The sequence below is a fragment of the Equus przewalskii genome, unplaced genomic scaffold (genome assembly GCF_037783145.1).
Source record: "Equus przewalskii isolate Varuska unplaced genomic scaffold, EquPr2 ChrUn-6, whole genome shotgun sequence".
NCBI lineage: Eukaryota > Metazoa > Chordata > Mammalia > Perissodactyla > Equidae > Equus > Equus przewalskii.
The window spans coordinates 1822807-1845005 of record NW_027228754.1 but is presented as its reverse complement, the minus strand read 5'-3'; the positions used below and the strand labels follow the sequence as shown (position 1 = coordinate 1845005).

At 55.9% G+C, this 22199-nt stretch overlaps 1 protein-coding gene across 6 annotated transcripts; it reads right to left on the bottom strand.

Annotated features, from left to right (window-relative positions):
• Nucleotides 1-85: 85 nt before the first annotated feature.
• On the bottom strand, nt 86-19611 carry IGSF9 (immunoglobulin superfamily member 9). Of its 6 annotated transcripts, XM_070608267.1 has the most exons (24): nt 19558-19609; nt 18760-18861; nt 18170-18566; nt 15821-16071; nt 15405-15593; nt 10117-10269; nt 9154-9308; nt 8789-8906; nt 7180-7321; nt 6933-7078; nt 6697-6839; nt 5365-5505; nt 4751-4867; nt 4392-4542; nt 4062-4185; nt 3677-3852; nt 3176-3426; nt 2898-2982; nt 2622-2801; nt 2358-2394; nt 1799-2023; nt 1163-1459; nt 767-894; nt 86-551 (listed from the first exon to the last, which is right to left on the bottom strand). In XM_070608267.1, the coding sequence occupies exons 4-24, from the start codon at nt 15876-15878 to the stop codon at nt 370-372; spliced, it is 3198 nt and encodes a 1065-aa protein (XP_070464368.1). In that variant the 5' UTR covers nt 15879-16071; nt 18170-18566; nt 18760-18861; nt 19558-19609; the 3' UTR covers nt 86-369. The 6 variants fall into 6 exon arrangements, with proteins under 6 accessions (XP_070464368.1, XP_070464365.1, XP_070464366.1 ...); XM_070608264.1 differs by having other exon boundaries at nt 1163-2023; nt 19558-19611; XM_070608265.1 differs by having other exon boundaries at nt 1163-2023; nt 19314-19580.
• Nucleotides 19612-22199: the final 2588 nt, after the last annotated feature.

Sequence of the window (22199 nt, the reverse complement as noted above, 5' to 3'; positions counted from 1 at the left end):
TCAGGAAGAGTCCCCCCCACCTTTTTAAAGGTTCAAAGATTTTCCTAGCTCCCTCTCAGAATCAAAGCCAGACGACACACAGAAACATTTTTCAGACTTTCTTTATTCACCTGTAAAAAACCTCACCCACACCACAAATGCCACACACACACACACACACACACACACACACACACAGAGGCAGACCTGAGATCCCTGTTCCAGTCCCCAGGCTCTAGGGGCTCAGCACACACATCCCATCCGAAGCCCACCCGCGGGGCCTGTGCCTGGGTGCAAAGGGGCAGTGGCAGTGTCCCAGGCTGGAGTTGGGTGTTGTTGGGGCTCCTCTGCAGGGTCTGTGTGCCTTCACCCTGCCTCACATTAGGGTGTTCACAGCAGAGTGGCCTGTTCAGGGTGGGGGACTGGCTGTCGATAGGCTGGTAGCCGGGCCCTAGCAGCATCTCGGCGGCGGCGGAAGGCCAGGAATTCCTCCCGAAGGGCAGCACATCGGGCCTCAGGGCCAGGAGCATGGGCAGTGTTCAGGAGGCAACCCTCCTCTGGAGTCTTTGCACCTGCAGGAGGACGGCAGATCAATGCGAGGAAGAGGTCTTGAGGTTCACAGACACCATGAAGCTCTCTAGGGCCTGCCAGTGCTGAGGAGCCAAGGGAGCCAGAGGAGAGAGCCTGGGGCACAGGGCCCAACGAGGAACAGACTGGGTCCTAAGGCTGTCAGGGTACATGGGACAGCGAGGCCAGGAGTGCCCCCCTTTCTGGAAGACTCACACACCTAGCTCTGGCTCAGCTTCAAGTCGGGGTCGAGGGCCAGCCAAGCCCAGGTGCAGAGTCTCTAGCAATTCCATGTCTCCAGGGAATTCTGAGTCCCATTCATAGTTCTCATCCACAGATGTGTTCCTCCTGTTAAAAGGGACAAATGTGTGCTGTGGGTAGAGGAATAGAAGGTGGCCAAAAAAACCTAAACCTGGGGTTCCCAAACTCACTGCCATGCGTTTCACCTGAACACGTCTGGACCTCAAGAAAAGCATCTGAAGGAGACAAAGTCTCCTGGTCCAGGGCAGGGGTGGAGCAGAGAGGGCAGAGGGTATTAGGAAAGGCGTGGGGAGAACGTCTGAGACGATAGGGCGGAACTGGGGCCAGGGCAGGAATGTGCAGGGACGGCCCTCACCTCTTGCTGACTGTGACCACATGCTCCCTTCGGGGCCACCTCTCAGGGCCACTGGCCCAGCTGCTGGTGTCTCCTGGAGCAGGGCTGAGGTAGCTGCCTCCTGCAGAGGGGGCCGTGGAGGGGGGCCGAAGGAAGGAGGCGCTGCCCCGCCCACTGCTCTGGCTTGTGAGGCTGCCCCGAGGGGCAGCAGGGAGAAGGCTGGGCAGCAGCCGCTCCTTCAGTGTCCAATCAGCCAGTGCTGTGTATGGAGGCTCTGGGGTGGTGCCAGCCCCAACAACAGCCCCAGGAAGCGCTGCCCTGGGGGACACAGTGGGGGAGTCCAGGGGTTGAAGGAGAGATGAGATGGGGCAGGGCCGGGTATCCATGTAATCTGGGGGCGGAGCAGGATCAGGCTCCTCGAAAGGGGGCCAGTCCCCATCCACATTCATCTCCCGGAAGAAGGGCAGGCTCAGGTACTGGAGCAGGGGTCCTGGACCCGGCAGGGGACTGGGCAGGGCTGCGGGAGGGGGCCCCACAGGGCTGATGTCTGCAATGCAGAGGGGCTGGGGTATCCCACTGGGGCTGCTGCTGCTGTAGTCATAGGACCTGGCCTGCCGCCGGGCTGGGGTCCGAGGTTCCGCCCGCTCAGGGCCTGACCTTTCTTGGGGCGTCTCCACAATGGGTCCCATCACAAAGCGCCCATCTGGTCCCCGGGAAATGGGCTCCAGGGGTAACGGCCCCCGACTAGGTGGAGGATCCGGAGGGGGGCTGGGGGGTCCAGCAGGCTCCCCCCAGAGCAGACTCTGGCGCAGGCTGGGGACTGGGGAACCCTGGAGCTTCAGCTTCACCACGCTGTCAGGACTGCCCGAGCCCGGAGCAGAGCTGGGGAAGGACAGGAGATCAGGGTCTGTGGTAGGGGGCCAGTCCCCCTCCCAGGAACCAGCGTCAGGCCTTGAAAGGTTTGGTGCACAACAGAGCAGAGCTAGGGAGAGCAAGCGAGAAAAGGACCCACATGGTGGAGGGGTGGAGGGAAGGCACCAGCGACACTGGACCCGCCCCCAGGCTGGGGCCTGGGGCCTCGGGCGCGCCCATCCTCACCTCCCTCTCACTTCTGTTCGGCCCCTCCCACCTCTCTGCAAGGTGCAGAAAAGAAAGCAGAGAATACTGGCGCCACAGGGGGAAGGCAGAAGGAAGCCAAGGAGGTGGAGGGACTTACTGTGAAGCTGACTTTCCAGAAAAGATAAGAGGTGGATCTGAAAGGGCAGGGGGAACTAGAGGTGACACAAGCAAAACCAAGGCCCTCGAGGGCCCCAGGCACAGAACCCCTCACCCAACACCAGGCACTCAACCCCATCCCAGTGGGAACTATGCGAGCTGTGGGAAGGCACCAGGCCCACACCGGAAGGAGCGACTTTTCCTCCAGGTAGGACGTGCTTGCGGTGGGGCGGGGCCCTGCCGTGGGCGGGGCCCCCGGGCCTACCTTGGCGGAGGAGGCGTTTTCGGCGGCGGCGCGCAGCCCTGCGCCGGTTCATGAGGCAGGCGGCCAGGACGCTCACGAGAACAGCCACGCCCAGGAAGCAGACCCCGCCCACCACGCCGGCCAGCACGGGCTGTGGCAGGAGGCCCGGCAGCTGTGTGCGCGAGGGGTAGACTTCCAGGCCTGGGTGAGGGGCCACAAGGGGGGTTCGGTGTCCAAGGCTTAGTGGGCTCCGAGCCCTCCAATCTTCAGCGCTCTGCCCTCCCTCCAGGTTCTCACCGGAAGTGGAGACGTTGGCCGTGTTGCTGGGATCGCTGACATAGCTACCGGCGAAGGCCACAAGGCGGAACTCATAGAGAACATCCTGGAGGTGGGGTCCAGAAGGGGATCAGGGCCCAGCACCGTCCACCCCAGCCCCTTTCGGGAAGACATTGCAGTTGGGCGATAAGGATTAGGGTTAAGTGGAAAGATGGTCAAATCAGGCTGAGAAGCCTGGGTTTGGGGAGTGGAACAGAGAGCTGGAGAGCACCCTCTCTGTGCCCGCCTCCCTCACATACCTTGATGAGCCCTGGCACCAGCAGGTGCATTTCCGTGCCTGCCACGGCCCGGTCCAGCACCTCCCAGCCCTGGGAGCTTTGCCGTCCTTCCAGGATGTAGCCATCCAGACTCTCAGGGACCAGTTCTGGGGGATCCCAATGCAGGAGTACCCCCCGGGGTGTCCTCACTGCCACCAGACCCCGAGGAGGGGACAGGGGAGGCGGCATCTCTGTCGGGGGGAGCCTGGGGGCAGCTGGTGTGGTAGGAAGCCCTGAATGGGACAGATAGGCATGACAGAGATAGGATTTCCAGGGCCCCTTCCTCCACCACCCCGCCCCACCCCCACCCAACCATTCTCCCAGAGCCCCTAAGTACAAGCCTGGATCATCTTCCACAAACCCCTCTGGAGCCGAAGCTGCCCAGCACCTCAGCCCCCTCCCACCCAGGTGCTCCCATATCCCTGCTTTCCCTGGCAGCCCTTCCCCATCCTTGTGCTGCTTTGGGGTGAGAGGACTCTTTACCTTCAGGTGCGGACAAGACGATTTCACTGAAGGGCCCACTCCCCAGCTTGTTCTGAGCTAGGACACTGAACTGGTACTGAGTATGGGGCTGCAGCCCAGGCACTAGGAGGTGAGCAGCCCCCACGGGCACCGCCAGGGACACCCAGTCGTGGTGGGCTCGGTCAGGACGTTTGGCCCTGGAGAACATGAAGAAATGGGGGCACCTCATGAACTAGGAAGACCAGGAAGGTTGGAGTCCAGAGAGTTGACCTCTCCCCTCCCCTCAAGCATCAGGGTCTCAGGACCTAGGCTCAGAACACCTAAGATTCTCTGGAAATCGGGCAGCAGAGTTAGGGCAGGGCTGGGATAGAGGGCAGAGGGCCAGGGGCAGGGACAGGTCACTTACAATGGGGTATACCAGACACTGAATCTCTGCAGGTAGCCACCATCAAAGCCAGGCTCCCAGGAGACATTGGCACCCTTGGGCAAAGGCACCACGGACACATTGGTGACAACGTGGGGGCTGGTGCCTGGGTAGGGGGGAATGGAGAGACGGATGATGGTCAGGGACCTGAGAGAAGGTAAAGAGCTAAGGAAAGCCCCAGGGCCTCTGCCCTCGACCCATCACCCTAGGGGTCCCCCACCCACAAACCCTATCTGGGCCTCCAAAATGATTCCCCTGTCTCCTGTCCCACATGGATTCCTCCAGCCCCCAGCCAGCTCTCCAGCCACTAACCCAGCACGTAGACATTCGTGGAGGTGGCCACTTGGGCCACAGCATTGCTGGCAGTGCACACCCAGCGCCCGTGGGCCTCCTTGGTCAATGGTCGCAGGATGAGGCTACTGTTGCTGTCCAGCTGGGCCTGGCCCTGCAGCCCCCGGCCCACCTACAGAACCACTGGTCAGCCTGAGGACACACGCAGCCACCCCTCACCAAGGGCGCCACTCATCTCTCCAGGCAGCTCCTGTTTCCTCCCCGCCCTGCCTCCGTCAACCCTCTCCTCCCCACATCCTCCTTCCCACAAAATAGCCAGGGGCAGAGAGGCAGAGGTGTTGTGGGCATGAATGCAGGCTGAGTGGGGTCAGAAGCCTTACCTTGGCCCAAGAGATGGTGGGAGGAGGGTCTCCTCGGGCAGAGCAGGGGATGAGGAGCTCCCGCCCTACTTCTTGGAAATAGTCTTCCTTGGGCCGTTCTAGAAAAGCTGGGGGAGCCTGAAAGCCAGATCTGGCATTGGGAGGGGCCTCGCTCACACTGCTGTCAAAGGGTCAGTTGTTACTCCCCCCACAGGGCTCCCTGTCACACCACAGCTCAGTTCTCCATCTCTCACTGTCTCTTTAGCTCTACGTCTCTGTTCCCTGGCAGGGGGGCTGGAAGGAAATGGGGGGATAGACGAGGAGTGGTGGGCTGGGAGGCCTCTCTGGAGAGGTTCAAACCTCTGCAGAACACCCTTTCACCCTCCGGAGAGGGAAGTGGCATGGTCAAGGTGGGTGAGAGTTGGGGCGGGTGGGGTATCTTACTTTGTGGATGTGCTGTGTGACTGATGTCCCACCTCCCCAGCACCATCTCTGCAAAAACCTCTGGGATGGTGTCCAACAGCTGCTGCTGTGGCCACCGTGGGAAACACAGACTTGGAAACCCCTCCCCACATGTGACGGCTCTACCCCCTCCTTCAGCCTGGTGTCAGCACCAGGGCCACCCTGAACCTCACCTTGAGTAGCACACGGGTCACTGGGGAGGGCCCTGCAGTACCAAAACTGTTGTAGGGGGTGCAGGAGTATTCTCCCAGGGCATCCTCATTCCCCAGGGCAATGATCAGTGAGCCTTCTGGGCCCTGGGACCAGCCGGGGAACTGGAGGGAAAAGGAGATGACGAGAGAAAGAAACTCAGCAGAGGCAAGACAGATATGGAGAGAGGTGACTCAAAGGAGGGAGACCGGCTGAGAAACCCACATCTATGCAGAGGACTCCACGACTCTTCCTCCAGGTCTGACCTCTCTCTGAATTCCAGTCCTTCATTTCTCTTTCCTGCAGAGGGGCCACTACCAATGGGTGTGAAGGCTAGGACTGCACAACTCCAGGGGGCGCCACTCACAGAGAATACAGTGTCCTCACTAACATTTGACTCCTCACTCTGCCTCACTCCCCCATTTAAATACTCACCAGGTCTATCACCTGGGAAGGCCTTTTGTCTAGGCGTAAGGCCAGCCATCTTCACGTCCTCCTCTCTAACTCGGACTCCATAACCTCTCACCTGGACCATTTCAGCAGCCTCTGACCTCCTCCCTATGTCCACCCTCTCCCATCCATTCCATCTGACAAACTGAACTTCCGCTCAAGGCTCTGATGCTATCACACCATTGCTCCAACAACTTCACTGCCTCCAACTGCCTTTATACTTTTTTTCTTAACTTCTAACAAAAATTTATTGAGTATTACTATTGCAGAAGCCTCTAAGACACTAGGATGAAAGGAAACAGTAGTAGCCCACAAGGAATTTGCAGTCTTTGCAGATAAACAAAAGATCTCAATCGCCTTGAAATGAAGTAATGTTAACTTGGCATCCATAGTTCTTCCTTTTGGCCCCAACCTGTCTTTCCAGCTTTCTCCACACTATTCACGAGCCCACAGGCACTGCGGCTCCCAACAAACTGGACGATTCATTATGCCATAAACACTATATAGTTTCCTGCCTCGGGGCCCTGGTTTCTGTATGGAGTGTCTGTCCGCCCTTCAAGGCCCATCACCAAAGTCTAGAAGTGGTTGCTGATCTATCCTCAACCAGCCCTAAAAGAAAGGTGCTGACTCCATCCCTGGCCTTCCAGCAAAGTGTCTGTTGCTGTCCTACCCCCACTACGCTGTGCCCTCCTTAACAATGGATGTCTCTTTGCTCCTGCTCCCCAAAACACCCCACACAGCACCTGGGAAGAAGTGTGTGTTTCCTAGTCACTGAATTGAATTAAACTGAGCTAATTCCACCCCAGCTGTCCTAACTAGAATAACACCAAGCTAAGACCTTCCTCCTCCCTGCCTCACATCTGTACCTTGTCCAGATGCAGGGCCTGCCCATCCTTGGTCCAGCTGACAAAGAGCAGTGGGGGGTTGGCACGAACTGGGCACCGGATGATCCCCCGCATGCCTACGGGCAGGGGCGTCTCAGGAGGCATCGCTGTCACCTGGGCTGGGTCTAGGGGGGAAGCAGGGGCAAGTTGTGGAGGAGGAGCTTGGCCTGGCCCAGAGGAGGGGAGCAGGCAGAAGAGGGAGATGAGGTCAGGCTTACAGAGCACAGTGAGGTAGGCAGAGGCTGAGGGCGGGCGCGGGAGGCCATTGCTGGGCACGCAGGTGTAGCGGCCAGCATCCTCAGGCTGGGCAGCTTGCAGCCGCAGGCTCCCATCCACCAGGATTCGCACTCGGGACTGCAGGCGGCTGCAATATGGCATGTGTGAGGAGGGGTCCAGGCCTTGCTCAGCCAAGGGGCTCCTCAAAGACTGCCCACCAGTTCCCCACCCCCACCCCCAGAGCCTCACCTAATATGGAAGACATTGATGCTGTCCTGGAACCAGCTATAGGTGAGGTTAGCAGGGTACGCCTCAGCCCGGCAGGCCAAGGAAACATCCTGGGAGGCATTGACCGTGCTGTTCTTGGGGGGCACCACGATGACTGGGGGTCCTGTGGGGAAGCAGAAGGGGAGGGAGGAGGTTTCAGCCCACAGTCTTCCCAGAACCCTGAGGTCACTTCTGCACTTCCTCCCAGTCCTGCCCTCTGGAATACAGGCTGGGTATTACAGGGCTTTGGGGAAGTGAAGCAGGCCCTTGTACGTAACAAAGTTTCTCCTCTCCCCAAGACCAGCTCCCCTTCCCACCAGGGACAACCCCATTCACCCAGTTTGCCCTGCCTAGAAACTGTGTGTGCATGTGCACATGCGTGTGTGTTGGAGAGGCAGAATCACATTTAACTCTCTCCTCATATACCTTTTATGTCCCTCCTCTGTCACATCTTAAATCACCTCTATGTCCCCTACCCTAATCAAGGTACCAATATCTTACCCCAATCCCTGACTCCAGGCTCCCCTACCTCTGCCACTCTGATGGCCATCCATGCAGAAACGTCCCCTTTGGTCACAGAACACTTTGCTCAAGAATCTGCAACAGTTCCTGTCTCCACCCCCTTAGCTCAAACTTCTTTTTTTTCCAGGTCAGTAGAGGCAACTCGCTGTGACCCAGGCCAGGCTCACGCCCATCTCCATGCCTTTGCTCTCTGAACCCCCAGTATAGAATGGTCTTCCCTGAGACCCTGGCCAAGCCACATAGCTCTTGCAAAACCATCTCTAACTTCCCAACTCCACCGCTTTCTGCCCTCTCTGGGCTCCACTGCACAAGGAGTCAGTAATAAGAGGTAATGATACGCGTCCAGCGTACAGAACACTTATGGGCACACCAGGCACTCTGCTACACACTTTACTGCATCATCTCATTTGGTGGTAGGAATTACTGTCTCCACTTCATAGATGAAGAAACAAAGGCTCAGAGGCAGAGAGATTGTGAGGTGACCTGCCCGGGGTCAGCAGGGAAGGCAGGATTCATATTCAGGCCTTCCCAACACCAGGGACCCAGCACTGCCTTTCCCACTGGACCAAGGAGAGCAACACTTGGCTAATCCATCTTATCTTCCCACATAGAAAACAGGCTCCATGAGACAGAGCCCAGGTGTTCTGTTTCTCAGCTTTCCTTCTAAAGGGAAGGTCTTCACCAGGAATTACTAAGCATAGATCACTGGGCTCAGCTGAACCTAGTTAAATTCTTGTAACAGTCTTGAGAGGCAGATATAAACCTCTTTATATAGATGAGGACACTGGGGCTCAGGGGGGCTACATGGCTCATGGTCTCACACCAGCACCCATGCTCCTTCCACTATACCACACTGCTGGGCACTAAATATCTATTTGTCCGTTTACGATCCTTTGAAAATTAAGATGCTGGTTTTAGAGGAACAAACTGCGTTGGGAGCCCCCTCACTCTCCATGGGCCCCTGCCCTCAGGCACATGTCTCCTCACTCCTGCTGTGTACGCCCCAGCCACAGGTCACTGTCCTCTCACACAGGCATCCCAGTTCCCAGCCCTCCCCCCCAGAGAGTACCTAGCACCAGCAGCTGGGTGGCGTGGGTGGCGCTGCCCTCAGTGCTGGAGGCTTGGCAGATGTAGACCCCAGAGCTCCCTCGCTCCACCCGCCGGATCCACAGCGTCCCGTTCCGCACCTAGGGTAAAAGTCGGTGAGGAAGGTCCCACTTGTGTCCCCTTCCCTCCGGCTGACCTCGGACCCTGCACTTCCAAGGCTGGCCAGCAGAGGGAGGCAGTACCCCAGGCTCAGGAAGCCAACGCAAAGTCCCACTTCTGGCTGGTCTCCCAGCCTGGCCTTTACCTCTCTGTCTTCCAGTCTTGCTCCCAGGCCTCCACCTGCCCCTCACATTCTATCTGGTCCACCCTGCCCAAGCCAGGACTCACCTGCACCGGACCCTGGCCCTGGCCAAGGTCCTGTCCTCGGAGCTTCCAAGTTACGCGAGGCTGGGGGCTGCCGCGGGCCACACAGCGCAGGGTGATGGGCTCCAGTTCCCGCACTTCCAGCACCTGGGGAGGCGTCTCCAGGAACTGAGGGGGCGCTGTGAGGAGAGAGGCTTCAGAGGCTGCCAGAAGGGCTATCAGCCCAAGGAGCAGCGTCCGAGGACCAGAGAGACAGATCAGGGCTGCAGCCCTCAACCCACCAGCCTGCCCACCTTCAGAGGAATCCCCAGCCCAGGGCCACCATGTCTGCTGCACCCCAGGGCCAAGTGGGATTGCACCAGCCCATCCCCAGACTGGCCTCAGAGTTGGCAACTGGGGCTGAGCATAGGCTGTGTGTTCAGAGCCAGGAGAGAGCCAGGTGCCCTCTGGAAGAGCCTATTCTGGGGGTCAGGAGCCCTGGGTTCTAGATTCCGCTCTGCCTTTAACCAGTTGCATGACCCAGTCTCCCTGTGCCCCAGTCTCCTCATCTATGAAATGGGAATAATCATGAACTCCTTCCATGTTAGCGTGGAAAGAGAATTCATGAGGTACTTGGTTAAAAGGTGTTTGGAAAAACAAAATGCTATGTATATGTGTGCTCTGTTTCACTTAGGGTCCAAGAACTCCCTCCCCCTCCCTACCCATTACCCTCTCCTGGCCAGGGAGGCGGGAGCAAGGAAGAGAGAAGGGAAGGGGGAGTTCCTAACACAGAGCCTAGAAGGCCAATTGGATTGAGATCTGAAGAACCGAGAGGGCAAGAGTGGGGGTGGGAGGGGTAAGATGCAAACAATGAGCCAGCTCACGTGGCCACACGGGGTGTCAGCTGGGGTGGGCATCTGAACTGCCCCCCTCCCCTTCCCCTACCAGCCAGAGGTCCCCATCTTTCTGCTCCCCTCCCTTATCCACCACCTGCTCCCAGCTTCATACAATTGACCGTGAGGTGCACCCAGGAGCCGTTGGCTGAATCGTCTTCGGGGCTGTGCTGGTCCAGGAAGAGCACACGGCACTCGTACCAGCCCTGGTCTTCGGCCCGGAGCCCTTCGATCTGGAGAGATGCCCCCTTCTGCAGGCGAACTCGCCCTAGAAGGGGAGCCCTGAATTAAGGGTGCTGAAGGGACCCCATGGGAGCCCCAAACCCCTGTTCACACTGGTCATTCTCAGAGGTTAAGAACAGGCTCCATTCCTCCCAGTTACTCTGATAGAGTGGGGTCTGAAGAGGCAGAGATAGGGTTGGGGTCATTGAGGGCAGATCTCTCCGTTCAGCCCCTCTGATTGCTCCTGCCTTTCAACAGCTGGGACCCGGTTTAGACAAAGAGAAACCCAGAGCAGCAGGCAGCAGGTGGACAAGATGCTCCACGGAACTACACCTGGCTTCCGGGACTGCTGGGGGAAGGGAGTTGAAGAGCCACACTTAGTCTCCTTCAGATTCTTACAGGATCTGCCACCCCTTGGCTCTTTTAGTAGCGGCAAGGTATGGGCTCCTGGGGGTACTCCTCCTGCCAGAGGACTCTCCCCCAGAAACCTCAGCAGAGTGTGGGGCCTGAGCAGGGAGCCAGACCTCGCCTACCAAAGCCCCTAATCCCTCAGGGCTATTATCAGCAGCCTAAGCGCCTTAGGGTGGCCAGAGTCCAGCCCAGCCAGGCAGCAAGGTCAGCAGCCTCCTCACCCCATCCCTTCACGCCCCACGGCACCCAGGCCCCGGTTGACTGACCACATAGAGCTCCACAAAGCCACACAGCCCAGCAGAGGCAGACCCCACACTCCCACCCTCAGTCAGCATCCACACCACACATCCCCCCACATCCCTCAGCAACCTCCCCTGATGGAGCCCTACAGCCCAGACAGCTTCAGGGGTCCCTGGCAGTGCAGCCAATGAGAAAGGCATACACTTGGGAGCCAGAGAGACCTAGAATCTAGCTCTGCTCTGGACTCCTTTGAGCAAGTTTTTTAACCTCTCTCTCAACTCCAGTTTCCTCATCTGTAGAATGAGAGAAAGGAAAAATCTAGGTGAGATGAAGGGGAGAGAGAACGTAGGGAAGGCAGCCAGCACGGTGGCTGGCATCAGTGGGTGCTCAAATAAAGATTGGTAAACAGAGGAATGAGCTCAGCATTTGAAATCAGAAGCCCGCATTCGATCCTGGCCCCGTCCCTTACCTGGTAACACATCATCTCCCTTCTCTCCCCCTGTATCAGTGAGTAGCACCCACGCACCAAGTCACCCAGCCAGAAGCCTGGTATCGCCTAGATTCCTCTCGCCATTACCTCCATGTTGTCTTGTTCAGTAAATCTTTCAAATTCTTCCTCCTAAATATCCGTTCCTTCTCTAGCATCTCCACCTTAGTTTAGTCCTATGGTATCTCTCACCTGGGTTACTCCAACAGCCTACCCCCCCTGCATTCCTCAACTGCTTATCCCACCTTGACCTTTCTTATGGACAAATGACAGTTTCTAAATCTTGTGGGTTATGCAAAACAATTACAGCTCTAAGACAAGTCCCTTAGCATTGTGCCCACCTCACCAACCAGATTGTGCCCCTAACTAGCCCTTCCTAATACTAGAAATTCTGAAGTTGTTATGCGCTCACCCCCTCTGATCTGCTTCCCTTCTAACTGTAGGGCAATCTTTCTGAAATGTCATCTAAGCCACAATGCCCCTAATGCTGTCAGGGAAGAGGAGAATGATCAAGTTGAGGCTGGCTATGTGATCTGAGGCAAGGGATTTTTTTCCTCTAAAAAAGGGGTTCAGGAGTGTGGATTCTTAGGAAGGGTGGACCTGCTTAAAGGGCCAGGTGTTTAAATCCCCACCTAGGAGATAAGCCTAGGACTTGCAGGTAAATATTTAACTTAATCACACCCTTCCACCCACTCATGGGATTCCTCAGTAACCCTAATGTGCCTGGCCGTGGAACCCTGCTGACCCCAGACTGCAACCTCTTCTAAGTCCCACATGGTAGTAACTTTTCATCACGGTGATCTTCAAGCTCTACAATGCAGAAAGAAGAGAGAAGGGAGATTGAGCACTGACTATAGGCCATGGAATACATCACGTGTCGCTTAATGACGGGGATACATTCTGAGAAATGCGTTGTTAGGTGATTTTTGTCATTGTGCGAACATCATAGAGCGTATTTACATGAACCTGGATGGTACAGCCTACTACACACCTAGGCTATGTGGTACTGATCTTGTGGGACCACCATTGTATATTCAGTCCATCATTGACCAAAATGTCATTATGCGGTGTATGACTATATTAGGCATTGCCACCATATTTAATGCTCCCAAGAATTCCATTAAAGAGGAAGAAACTCACATTAAGCTTCTTTCCAAAATCACATGCCTAGTAAGTGACAAAGCCAGGCCTTCTTTCTCCAGATGCAGTGTATTTTCCATTGCACACTGGCATGAGGATCAAGTGACGTTCAGGGCACTCAGCACTGAGCATATTCAGTGTATTCTCAGTTGGAGGAGGTTGGTGGCCAGTGGGTAACAGTTTTAAACATTTGTTGATCAGAATATCCCATGAAGCGTATTGTACATCCCACATTTTCTGTGAGGTATGGACTGCTAGGCCTGTAGTGTTACAGAAGAACAGGGAGATGGCAGGCACTGCTGGGTCTTCCTGAGTCCGGGGCCCACCCCCTAGAGGCCCACTCTCCACTCACAGGGCCAGAACCTGATGGACTTCAGACTCTGGAGGGTGTGGAAAGGAAGCAGGAGAACACAGACTCTGCTCTCTCAAGCTCTCGGAAGTCAGGGAACCCACACTCACGTACATGTACAAGTTCACATACACACAGTTCAAAAGTGGTGCTAACAGTACCCAAATATTCCAAGACACAAGAAGCAAGAGGAGTATGGAAGGCCTCCAGGAAGCTGTGACTACACGGACCATTTTGAAGGATAAAAGGTAGTAAGGGGAAATGACTAGAAGGAGCGGGGCATTCTAAATGGAATGAGATTACTGATGTTTATCGAACAACTCAAGACAGAGAGAACTCATATCCCTTCTACTGAATGGGGTATCTTCAAACTCCCTAGAAATATAGCACAAAAGGAAAAGACCAAAAGCCAGTCCCATAGATTAGAAGAGATCTATGATCTCTATCATACCACAGACCATATGCTCTAGGGTCTAAGATCCACCCCAGGAAAGTTGGTGTACAATAAGCCAAGCCTCTATTGGCCCTGCACGCCTGGTCACGGTTTCACACCACATGGGCACTCTGTGCAGGCTCTGTTCTGGCTACTCGACATACAGTGGCTAACTTAATCTAGGATTCAGTCCCAGCTTGTTTTTTACTGCTTTTTACTACTTTTATACTCATTAATAAATCCAGTCTCCTCTGCTGGATGGATTCTCGAGTCTTCAAAGATTGGAAGCTTTCCCCTCAGTGTAGTCCCTAAAGCTCCAAAAAGTTTCCCTCGTGGTCCCTCCCACATTCTAGGCCACCAGCCTCACAGAGAGTCCCAGGCCATCTCCCCTTCACTTGCCCAGAGGGTTTATGACAGGACAGCATTGTCCTTAGCAACCTCCACCTCCCGTTGCCTAGCAACAGCAGTTCAGAGTCCCCTACACAAAGGCTGAGAGGCCCCTTCCACACTGGAGGCAGTAAAAGGGTTAATGAGCACAGGGGCCTCCCCCCAGGGCCCTGACTCCCCAGATGAGCTCTGGCCTGCCCAGGAGCTCCAGACTTGGTCTCCAGACTGGGGGCAGGAGTGGACACAAAGGGCAGAGGTAGGAAGAAAGCCCCCGAGGTTACAGCTCCCAGCCCTTGCAGCTCAATGGAGCAATACAGAGACAGAAAGAAAGGTAGCAAAGCTGCTAGCCATCCAGTGGCTCATCCGCCTGAGGGACCGCAAGACAGGACAGAGGGCAGAGGGAAGGGGAAGAGCTGCACTCTCGCTGGTGGAGTCCCAGGAAAAGCACGTCTCTCTCCGCTCCTCCACCTCCCCCTGCTCCTCCACCTCCCCCTGCTCCTCCACCTCCCCCTGCCGTGCCCTCATTCAGGCAGTGTTCTGAGTCTGCCCAAACCCCTCCCCAAACCCCTCCCGGGCCCAGGGTAGGCACAGCTGTTTTTTTTCTCCTCTTGTCCCAACTGGGGCCCACTTTCATCAGTTCTCATGGGGCTTGTGTAGACACATACGCTCCCACCAGGCTGTTTGCCAACAACTGCCCCTAGTTTGAAAATAAACTCTCCCCTTCCGGAGCACCTGCCTGAGCCTCCTCCCCACTCTGCTCAGCCCGCCCCACGGTGGGAGCTCAGCCAATCCTAGGGCTTCTCCCGGGATTCAAACTAAAGAGGGGAAAGGTGGGGGTCCCCTTCCGCCATCAACTGGTGGCCTTTCCTGGGTTTCCCCTCTGAAGAGGTTACAAGACTCTCTTGCCCAGCGGCCTCAGACCCATCCTTAGGCCCTCCCACACACCGCCCTCTGAGACGGGCACTAAACCGCTCAGATTAAGGCTCCATCTGGGATTAGGAGAAAGCCAAGCCTTTCCAGGGAGCCATCTGGGGCCCAGGAGAAGGCCCCCAAGGGGGCTTTCTACTATTTTCAGTCTGCACAGGAGCCCCTGAAGCAGCAACCCAGCCCAGCCCCATCCACTCACTGATCTTTAGGGAACCTGGCCCTCCCCAGCCCACCTCTCTGTGCACACGCTCTTCTCTACTCGATCTGGCTGAGCGCCCACTGGAGAAACAAACAGGTCATAGACACAGCCACTCTCAGCCCACTCCCTAGAAGCCTAGAACCCAGAACCAGCATTTAAGACAGTGGGGGAAGGGGAGGGCAGGGGAGTGAGCAGACAGCAGAGCCAGGGACGAGGAGAGGACCAAAGAGGGAGACTAAGGGAGATCAGGATGGAGTCTGGGAGGCTTCACGAGGAGATCTAGAAAGAGCAAGGAGAGAATTAGGATGGATACTTGGAATAGGGCTGCAGGATCTCCTTTGGAACAGACCACGTGGAGTTCTAAACAGCACAGCTATAAGGGGTGTGTGTGTGTGTGTGTGTGTGTGTGTGTGTGTGTAAATGAATGAATCCTTCAATGAATTAACAGCGCTTGGGAGCAGAGCCATGCTTGTTAGCAGAGTTAAGGCAGCGGAGGTGGAGATGAGTTGGGGCAGGGACTGAGCATTAAGAAGTGGTCTGGCTCCCCCCCACCACACCCACCTTTGTTGGTGACACCTCCCAACCTCCTACCTGAGAATAAGTCTTACCCACGTAATCAGGGTCGATTCGGGGAGAGTAGAGGCCGAACTTGATGAAGATGGGAAGCAGGAACCCAAAACGCAGCCACTCGATGACGTGCAGTGGGGGCCGGCCAGTCGAGGGCAGCAGGTCACAGCCCAGCACTGCACTCTCCCCAGCCCGGCCCACCACCGATACCACCTCAGGCTTTCCTCGACCTGCATGGTGGGTGGCATGAGGGACAGCAGGGGCCCGGGTCAGGGCTGGGAGGGGAGGTTCATCAGTATCTCTGTGGGCTCCCTAAGACTTTGTGAAGTGACTGAGGAAATCCTCAACCTCTCCAGAACCAGCCCTCTTCCTCCCCTCCCCTCACATGCGCACAGAGAACCCCCTGGGCAATGCCACCCACCCCAAGGAGTCCTTGAAGCCAGGGAGTGCAGCTCACCGTCAGCCCCCTGGCTGATGATCAGGCTGAGGATGGCCAGACTGAGGCACCAAACCATAGCCCAGCTGCCTGCTCACCCGGCCCCTCCTATCCACAGGGGCCCAGATGGAGGGGCCCAAGGATGTCCACAGCCCAGCAAGCCCCGCCAACCCTTCTGATCAGGTAACAGGTGTCAGCTCTCACTCTTCTGGACAGTTAGGGCTTGGCTCTCGTAACACCTGATGAAGCTGCTCCCTGGAGCATCACCAGATCTAAATGCAAAATGCAAGGCAACACGCAGAGTTGGCTAATAGTGGGAACCAGAAGAAACCCCACAGTTAGAGAGAGGCTGAGAGGACAGCAAAGGAAGAGAAAGGAGAGAGGAGAGCCGGAGGGGGAGGGGGAGGGGGCGCCAAGACACCAGAGATCTTGATGCCCCAGGGAATAAGGGCTGGGATAGGAGTACTGGGAGAATGAGGGAGTGCTGGGTGGGTAGACCCAATAGGTGAGGACAGGGTGGGGGGCAGAGGAGTTGGAAAGATCTTAGGAAAAGCAGAGGAATTCTGGGGATACTCGAGTTACTAAGGTTCTCAGAAAACAGAGGCAGGAAAGAACCGGGGGTTCCTGTACACCTGGAAAAAGATTTGTTAGGGAAGTATGGGAGATGAAGAATCCCACAGTCCAGCCTCTCTCCCTTCTCTTTCCTTAGTCCTAATGCTAATGACAAGGGAGCAGATAGGAGGTAGAACCAGTATTATCACCCCCACCCTGACTGTGACATGTAAGGACCTTGAGGATCTCAGAGAGCCTTGCTCAGGGGCACAGAGCCAGTCAGGGGCAAAGCCTAGATAAGAACCCCCAGAAAGTGGCCCCCAGGACACTCCCACACAATCTCAGGCCCCATTTCCCTAGCCTCTGTGGACTCTGGCAGCTGGGGACCCCAGACCTCTTTCTCCACTCAGCCTCCCAATGTTCTTGAGCAGTGAGTGAGTGAGTCAGTCAGTCACTTGGGACAGGAGGAGCTGCCTTCTCCATCTGCTGGTACAGGGGGCCCAGGCAGCATTCTCCAGGTCTGGGCAGGTCCCAGCACTGGCGGCTGGCACCACATGCTCTTTATCATGCTGCCAGGCAGCCCTCCCTCCGTCAGACACCACGACCCAAGGGCCTTACCCCAATTCCTCCACTCACACTCCTCCAATATCCTCAGAGCACCAGGGTTTACCCAGCTCTCCCTTCCCCAGCCCTAGGGGCATGGACCCTGAGAAGCCAAAAAAGAAAGCCTGCGAGTCCCTAGGGTGCACAAAGTGAACCCTGGAGCATGAAGGGTAGGAACACTTGACAGCCCCAGCCCCAGGGCTCCCAGAGCAGTCACAGTGGGCTGGGGGGGGGGGGGGGGGTGCTGCCTGGGGACTGGCAAATGCAAGTGGACTCTGTTCTGTGGCCTCCACCCCACTCCTGGCCTCACAGTTCAGGACTGGCTATAAAACATCCCCCATGTCTGCCAGCCTGATCCCTGCCTCTACTTAATGGCCCTGTGTGTCTAACTCCTGACAACTCACCCGCAAACATTCCCCAGCTTCCCACCACCCCCAGCCAGCTCTCCCATACTTCGCTGACAAATCTTTTTCCAGGTGTGTAGGAACCCCCAGTTCCCTCCTGCCTCCGTTTTCTGAGAACCTTAGTAACCCGGGTTTCCCCAGAATTCCTCTGCTTTTCCTAAGATCTTTCCAACTCCTCTGCCCCCAGCACATCCTCACCTTTCTAGTCTCCCCACCGAGCACGCCTTCATTCTCCCACGTCCCCCATTCCTTATCTCTACTTCTCATAGCCCCCCTCCCCAAATCCCAATTTTTCACACCTGATCTCCAATTGCACAAGGTCCTCTGCGCTTCAAGGAATTCCCTTCCTGTCTCTTCCAGAATCCCCACCCCTCCACCCCCTCACTTCTCCCATCCTCTCCCTGGAATGTCCCTCCCTAGAATTCTCTTGCCTCGGCCCACAATACACTTCTGGTACCCCACCCCCAATTCCCTCTCCCTCGTCGTCTTTGGACCCCTGGAACTCCTCCTTGCTTTTGGAACCCACCAAGAAGCCCCCAACACATACACACACACACACACACAAACCCACACACACACACACACACACACACATACAGTACCTCCAGAACTCCAGTTCTCCAGGAACCCCGACCCACCCACCAAGAATTCCACTTCACTCCCCAGAACTCCCCTAGTTCTGCTCCCCCAAAGAATTGCACTCCTCTTCACAAGTCCCTCGCTTTCTCTTGTCCCCCATAACTCCCTCACTGTTCTCCATCTCCCCGCCAGAACCCCCATTCCATTCCCCCCAGAACGCCCCCGCCCTCACCTGCTCCGCTCAGCTCGGCTCCGCTCTTCCAGCTACACAATAGGGGGCGGACCCGCCTCCCCGCCTCGGATGCCCCGAGCGCCTCCCGTCGCCCTGGAGACCGCCAATCCCCCCCTCCCGCGGCGGCCAATTGGAGCAAACAGAAGGCGAGGAGCGGCGGGCGCGACCCTCGAGCCGCCTGGGAGTTGTAGTTTCGGGGGGAGCAAGAGTCGGTGGCACGTGGGCTCGATCGCCCCCTGGTGGAGCTCTGTACAACCAAGCGTGGAAAGGCGGGTCGGCCACTTCACCCCGCAAGAGTGCGGGGCTCGCGGGTCAGGGCCGGTGCTCCAGGGGGTCGCAGGAGCTGGCCCTTAGCTGGCTCTTCCTTCGTAAACTCGCTTCGACCCTCTCTCCTCCCCTAACGGACAGAGAGAACCGCAGATGCGGCAGCTAGGGTTGAAATCTGAGCCTTGGGGCAGGAGCGCCCGGCGGGGAGCGGGACTCCCCGCCCTCCTCCCAGGGGATCCACCCAGCTACTGGGCTCTTCTGATCTCCTCCCCCATCCCCATCCCCACCTCCACCCATTTCCTCTCTGGCCAGACTGGAAATACCTGTCTGCGCTGGCGAGCTCCCAAATCTTGCCCAGGCGCCTCCCACAGTGTGCAGCAGGGGAAGGCTGCGCTCCGAGTTTGAAGTTGCCAAGTCAGCTCCTGCTGCAGTTCCCAGCACAAACGATCCAGAGAAACAGGCCCAGAGGGGAGAAAGGGGAGAAATGAGAGACATCCTGACACGGGAGATTGAAAGAGGAGGAGTGGAGTAAATGATCATTTACTGAACCCCTGCAGAGTGCCAGACCCTAGACTGCATACTTTATAACTCTTACGTAACCTGCACCCAAACCCTGTGAAATAGGTAAAGCTCCGTTTGACTAATGAGAAAAGGGAGGCTCAAGGGGGTGAAGTAACTTGCCCCAGACTTCCTATGTAGGACACGGCAGAGCTGGATTCAGACCCAGCCTGGACTTCATCAAACCCACCCCCTTGGAGACCTCAGGCTAAAAGATGTCTTGCATGTCTGCCCCTCAGAGCTTTCTACTTCCTCAGCTTGGTCCACCTTAGGGATACAGGGTCGTCACACCTTCCCTGCTAGGCGTAGGCAGTTATACCTGCTGTGGTCCTTCCCCTTCAGGAAGCCCCCCTCAAAGGCCACACACTGATCTCACCCCAGTCTGAACTCCTACAACTCAGACTGAGTGCACCAGGCATCTGATTCATGGGACCACAGCCTCAACATCGGGAGAGACCCTGCAGGATGGGTCTAACCACTGCTCACACCAGCATTCCTGCCTCATCCTCCCTCCAGGGGATCAGCCAGCCCCATCTGACCACATCCTGGGCCAGGAACCTCACCACTCCTTGTAGTAACCCATTCCATCTTTAGGGACACTGACTGTTGGAAAGTTCTACCAGGTGTAAACATCTGGCTTTATGTCATAGCCTGAGATGGAAGTGTGTGGGGGTGGAGGTGGGGGTGATGGGAGCAGTAGTGTGGTCTCTCCCACCATCCCTCCAGTGAATTCTCCCACAGTGGCAGCTTTTAGCTTACATTACTTTACAGTGTAGCAGACTGACCTAACAGTGATAAGACTATAATGAAAATATGTTAGTGGACACTCTATGAAAGCGAGGTCAGGCAGAATACCTAGGAAAGACGGTCAAAGAGCGAAGCCTTTTCTACATCTTGGCTCCTCACCAACCAGCGGGAAGGATCTCCCCTACACTAAAATCAGCTACACCTCTGGTCCAAAGGTTTCATTTCTGCTGTCTCCAGTGTTTTCCTGAGGATAAGCTAATCTCATTTGCATTTTAAAGTAACTTTTTGTAAACTTGAGGTTTAAAATAGTTTTCAATTTTTAAAAGTTTGTGATATAATCATTTTTTCCTGGAGGCTCATTTTGTGTTTTATTATTATTGTCATTTTGCTCTGATTCTGATGTATCTTGTTGGCTTTTTGGTAAAAAAAAAAAAAAAAAAAAAAGGAACCCAGCCCTGTAGCTTGTTCCCTCAGCATGCCAGAAGTAAAAGTTGATCAAAATAGTCCATGAGGCTCAAAACTAAAGATTTTCTTCCAGGTTGTTATTGATCCCTAATCATTACTCTGGGAAAGTTTATTCGACCAACCAGGATTCTACTTAAAGCGGCAGTCGGTCCATATATTTTCAACTTGTTGACAAGGAGATGGGAAAATGTTGTCAATTTCAGTGTTTCTGGTCCTAGCAGCAGATCAGAAAAGAAGTATGGTTTCTCAGGTTGTCACTAAAGTGTTTGTGTGCCTGGCTTCTGACCCGATGAGACTGTAGCTCCACGACAGTGTGGAGCTTGTCTGCTTCCCCTTGTTCCCCCACAGCCGTTAGTCTACCAGTGGGGCCCTGCCTGCTTCTCCAGCCGTCTGCTTCTCACCTATCCTTTTATCACACCATGTGTGGCCTTGCAGGCACTAGAGTTCACTCCAGTGCCTTAGCACTTATCTTCTGCCTAGAATGTCCTTTTTCTCCCTTCCCTGGACTTGCTACTAATCACAGGGCAAAATTCTATTTACCTCTTCCCTCCAGGACACCTTGCCTGCCTCCTCCCACCACGCCCTCACCTTCACCCACAGACCTAGGCACACCTCATTGTAATTACATCTTTACACATCCCACACAGAGTTCCTTGAGGGCAGACTGTCTTTCCTGTCTCCCCAGGGCTGGCTCAGTGCCTGACACTTAGTAGGTGCTTACATATGACCCTCCTCTGCCCAGTTTGCTTTCACCTATTTCAAAGGGTTGAGCAAACTTTGCCAACTGTAAAGTGCTGTCAGGGGATTATTATCCTGACTTGCAGCTGAGGAAGAGGCCTGGGCCTCTCTGAGTTGATATTCCACCTTCTTGAGGGTCTCAACCTTCCTCTTCCAGCTACTCTGGGCTGTTTGGGGGCCTCAGCCTTTCTCTGCTCAGAGACTGGGTGTGAGAAGAAGGGACCTTGCCAAATTCCAGGGAGAGCTGTGGGCCAGTTGTGTAGGGACCATTCATCCCTTTATTTACTTTCTGTGTGCCAGATCCTGGAACACATGAGAAATGAGCTGCCCCCGTGCGTGCAAGATGGGCTCCAGTTGGTCTTTTCCAGTCAGTCTCCGGAAAGGCACTAAAGGAGTCGGATGAACTGGGGCTGCAGGCTTGGTCCTGGAGCCGCAGGCCTTTTGGAAGGTGGGACTGCTCAGGCTGAAGGGAGGTGCAGCAAACCAGCCTCACGCCAGAGACTGCCTTCTAGCGGGACAAGAACTCAGGCCCTCAGGGAGCAGAGTGGATCGGTTGCCAGTCTTAGGAGCTCTTTGGGGACTGGTGTCCCACCCTCACCACTTCCTTCCCAAGCCCCAAGGGGCTCCATCTCCTGCACAAAAACCTAGGCAGGAAGCCCCTGCCTACCTCCTGTGCCCTGCTCCCTTTCCAGTCTGGGGGACCCTGACTCCTGGCTGCTGCCTGTGCCCCATGCTGCTCTGGGAGCCCTGCTCCTGGGGTGTCCTAGTGCCTGCTTCACGTGTCCTATTTTCCTGAAAGCAGTGTCTTTGGTCACCACCATCCCCAGCACATCCCACTGCCCCTTCAGAGCCTTAATGTTCCTTTTCGTGGAAGACACTTCAGTGCTCAGCATCTTTTTCCTCACTGAGAGGGGGAAAGTGAGATCTAGAGAAATGTCAGGCATGCGCCTATGCCTGCCTCTCCTCCAAAGTGTGCATTCCCTGTGGAAAGGGACTGTGGCCCAAGGGGCATTTGCTGAACAAAGTGTCCCAAACCAGAGGTGAGGGGCAGAGCAGAGCCCAGATCTCCTGAGAGCTCACATGATGCTCCCCCTATTGTAGCCTACTTACCTCTTCTAATTCACTCCATACTGACGTGTGTCCTGTCACCTGGGTGGCTTCCAATTCCCTCTCCAATCTCCCACCCCGGCTCCCCACCCTCACCATGGTAGCTGCATTAAGTAACATCCACAAGATCTGATTTGGGGAGGACGAC

What these genes read in the sequence shown, in the direction of transcription:
- IGSF9 (XM_070608264.1), bottom strand. Translation starts at nt 15,878, where the DNA reads ATGGTTTGGTGCCTCAGTCTGGCCATCCTCAGCCTGATCATCAGCCAG. An exon ending in CATCAGCCAGGGGGCTGACG is followed by an intron (nt 15,594 to 15,820) that starts GTGAGCTGCACT and finishes CCCACCATGCAG; the next exon opens with GTCGAGGAAAGCCTGAGGTG. An exon ending in AATCGACCCTGATTACGTGG is followed by an intron (nt 10,270 to 15,404) that starts GTAAGACTTATT and finishes CTCCCCTTCTAG; the next exon opens with GGCGAGTTCGCCTGCAGAAG.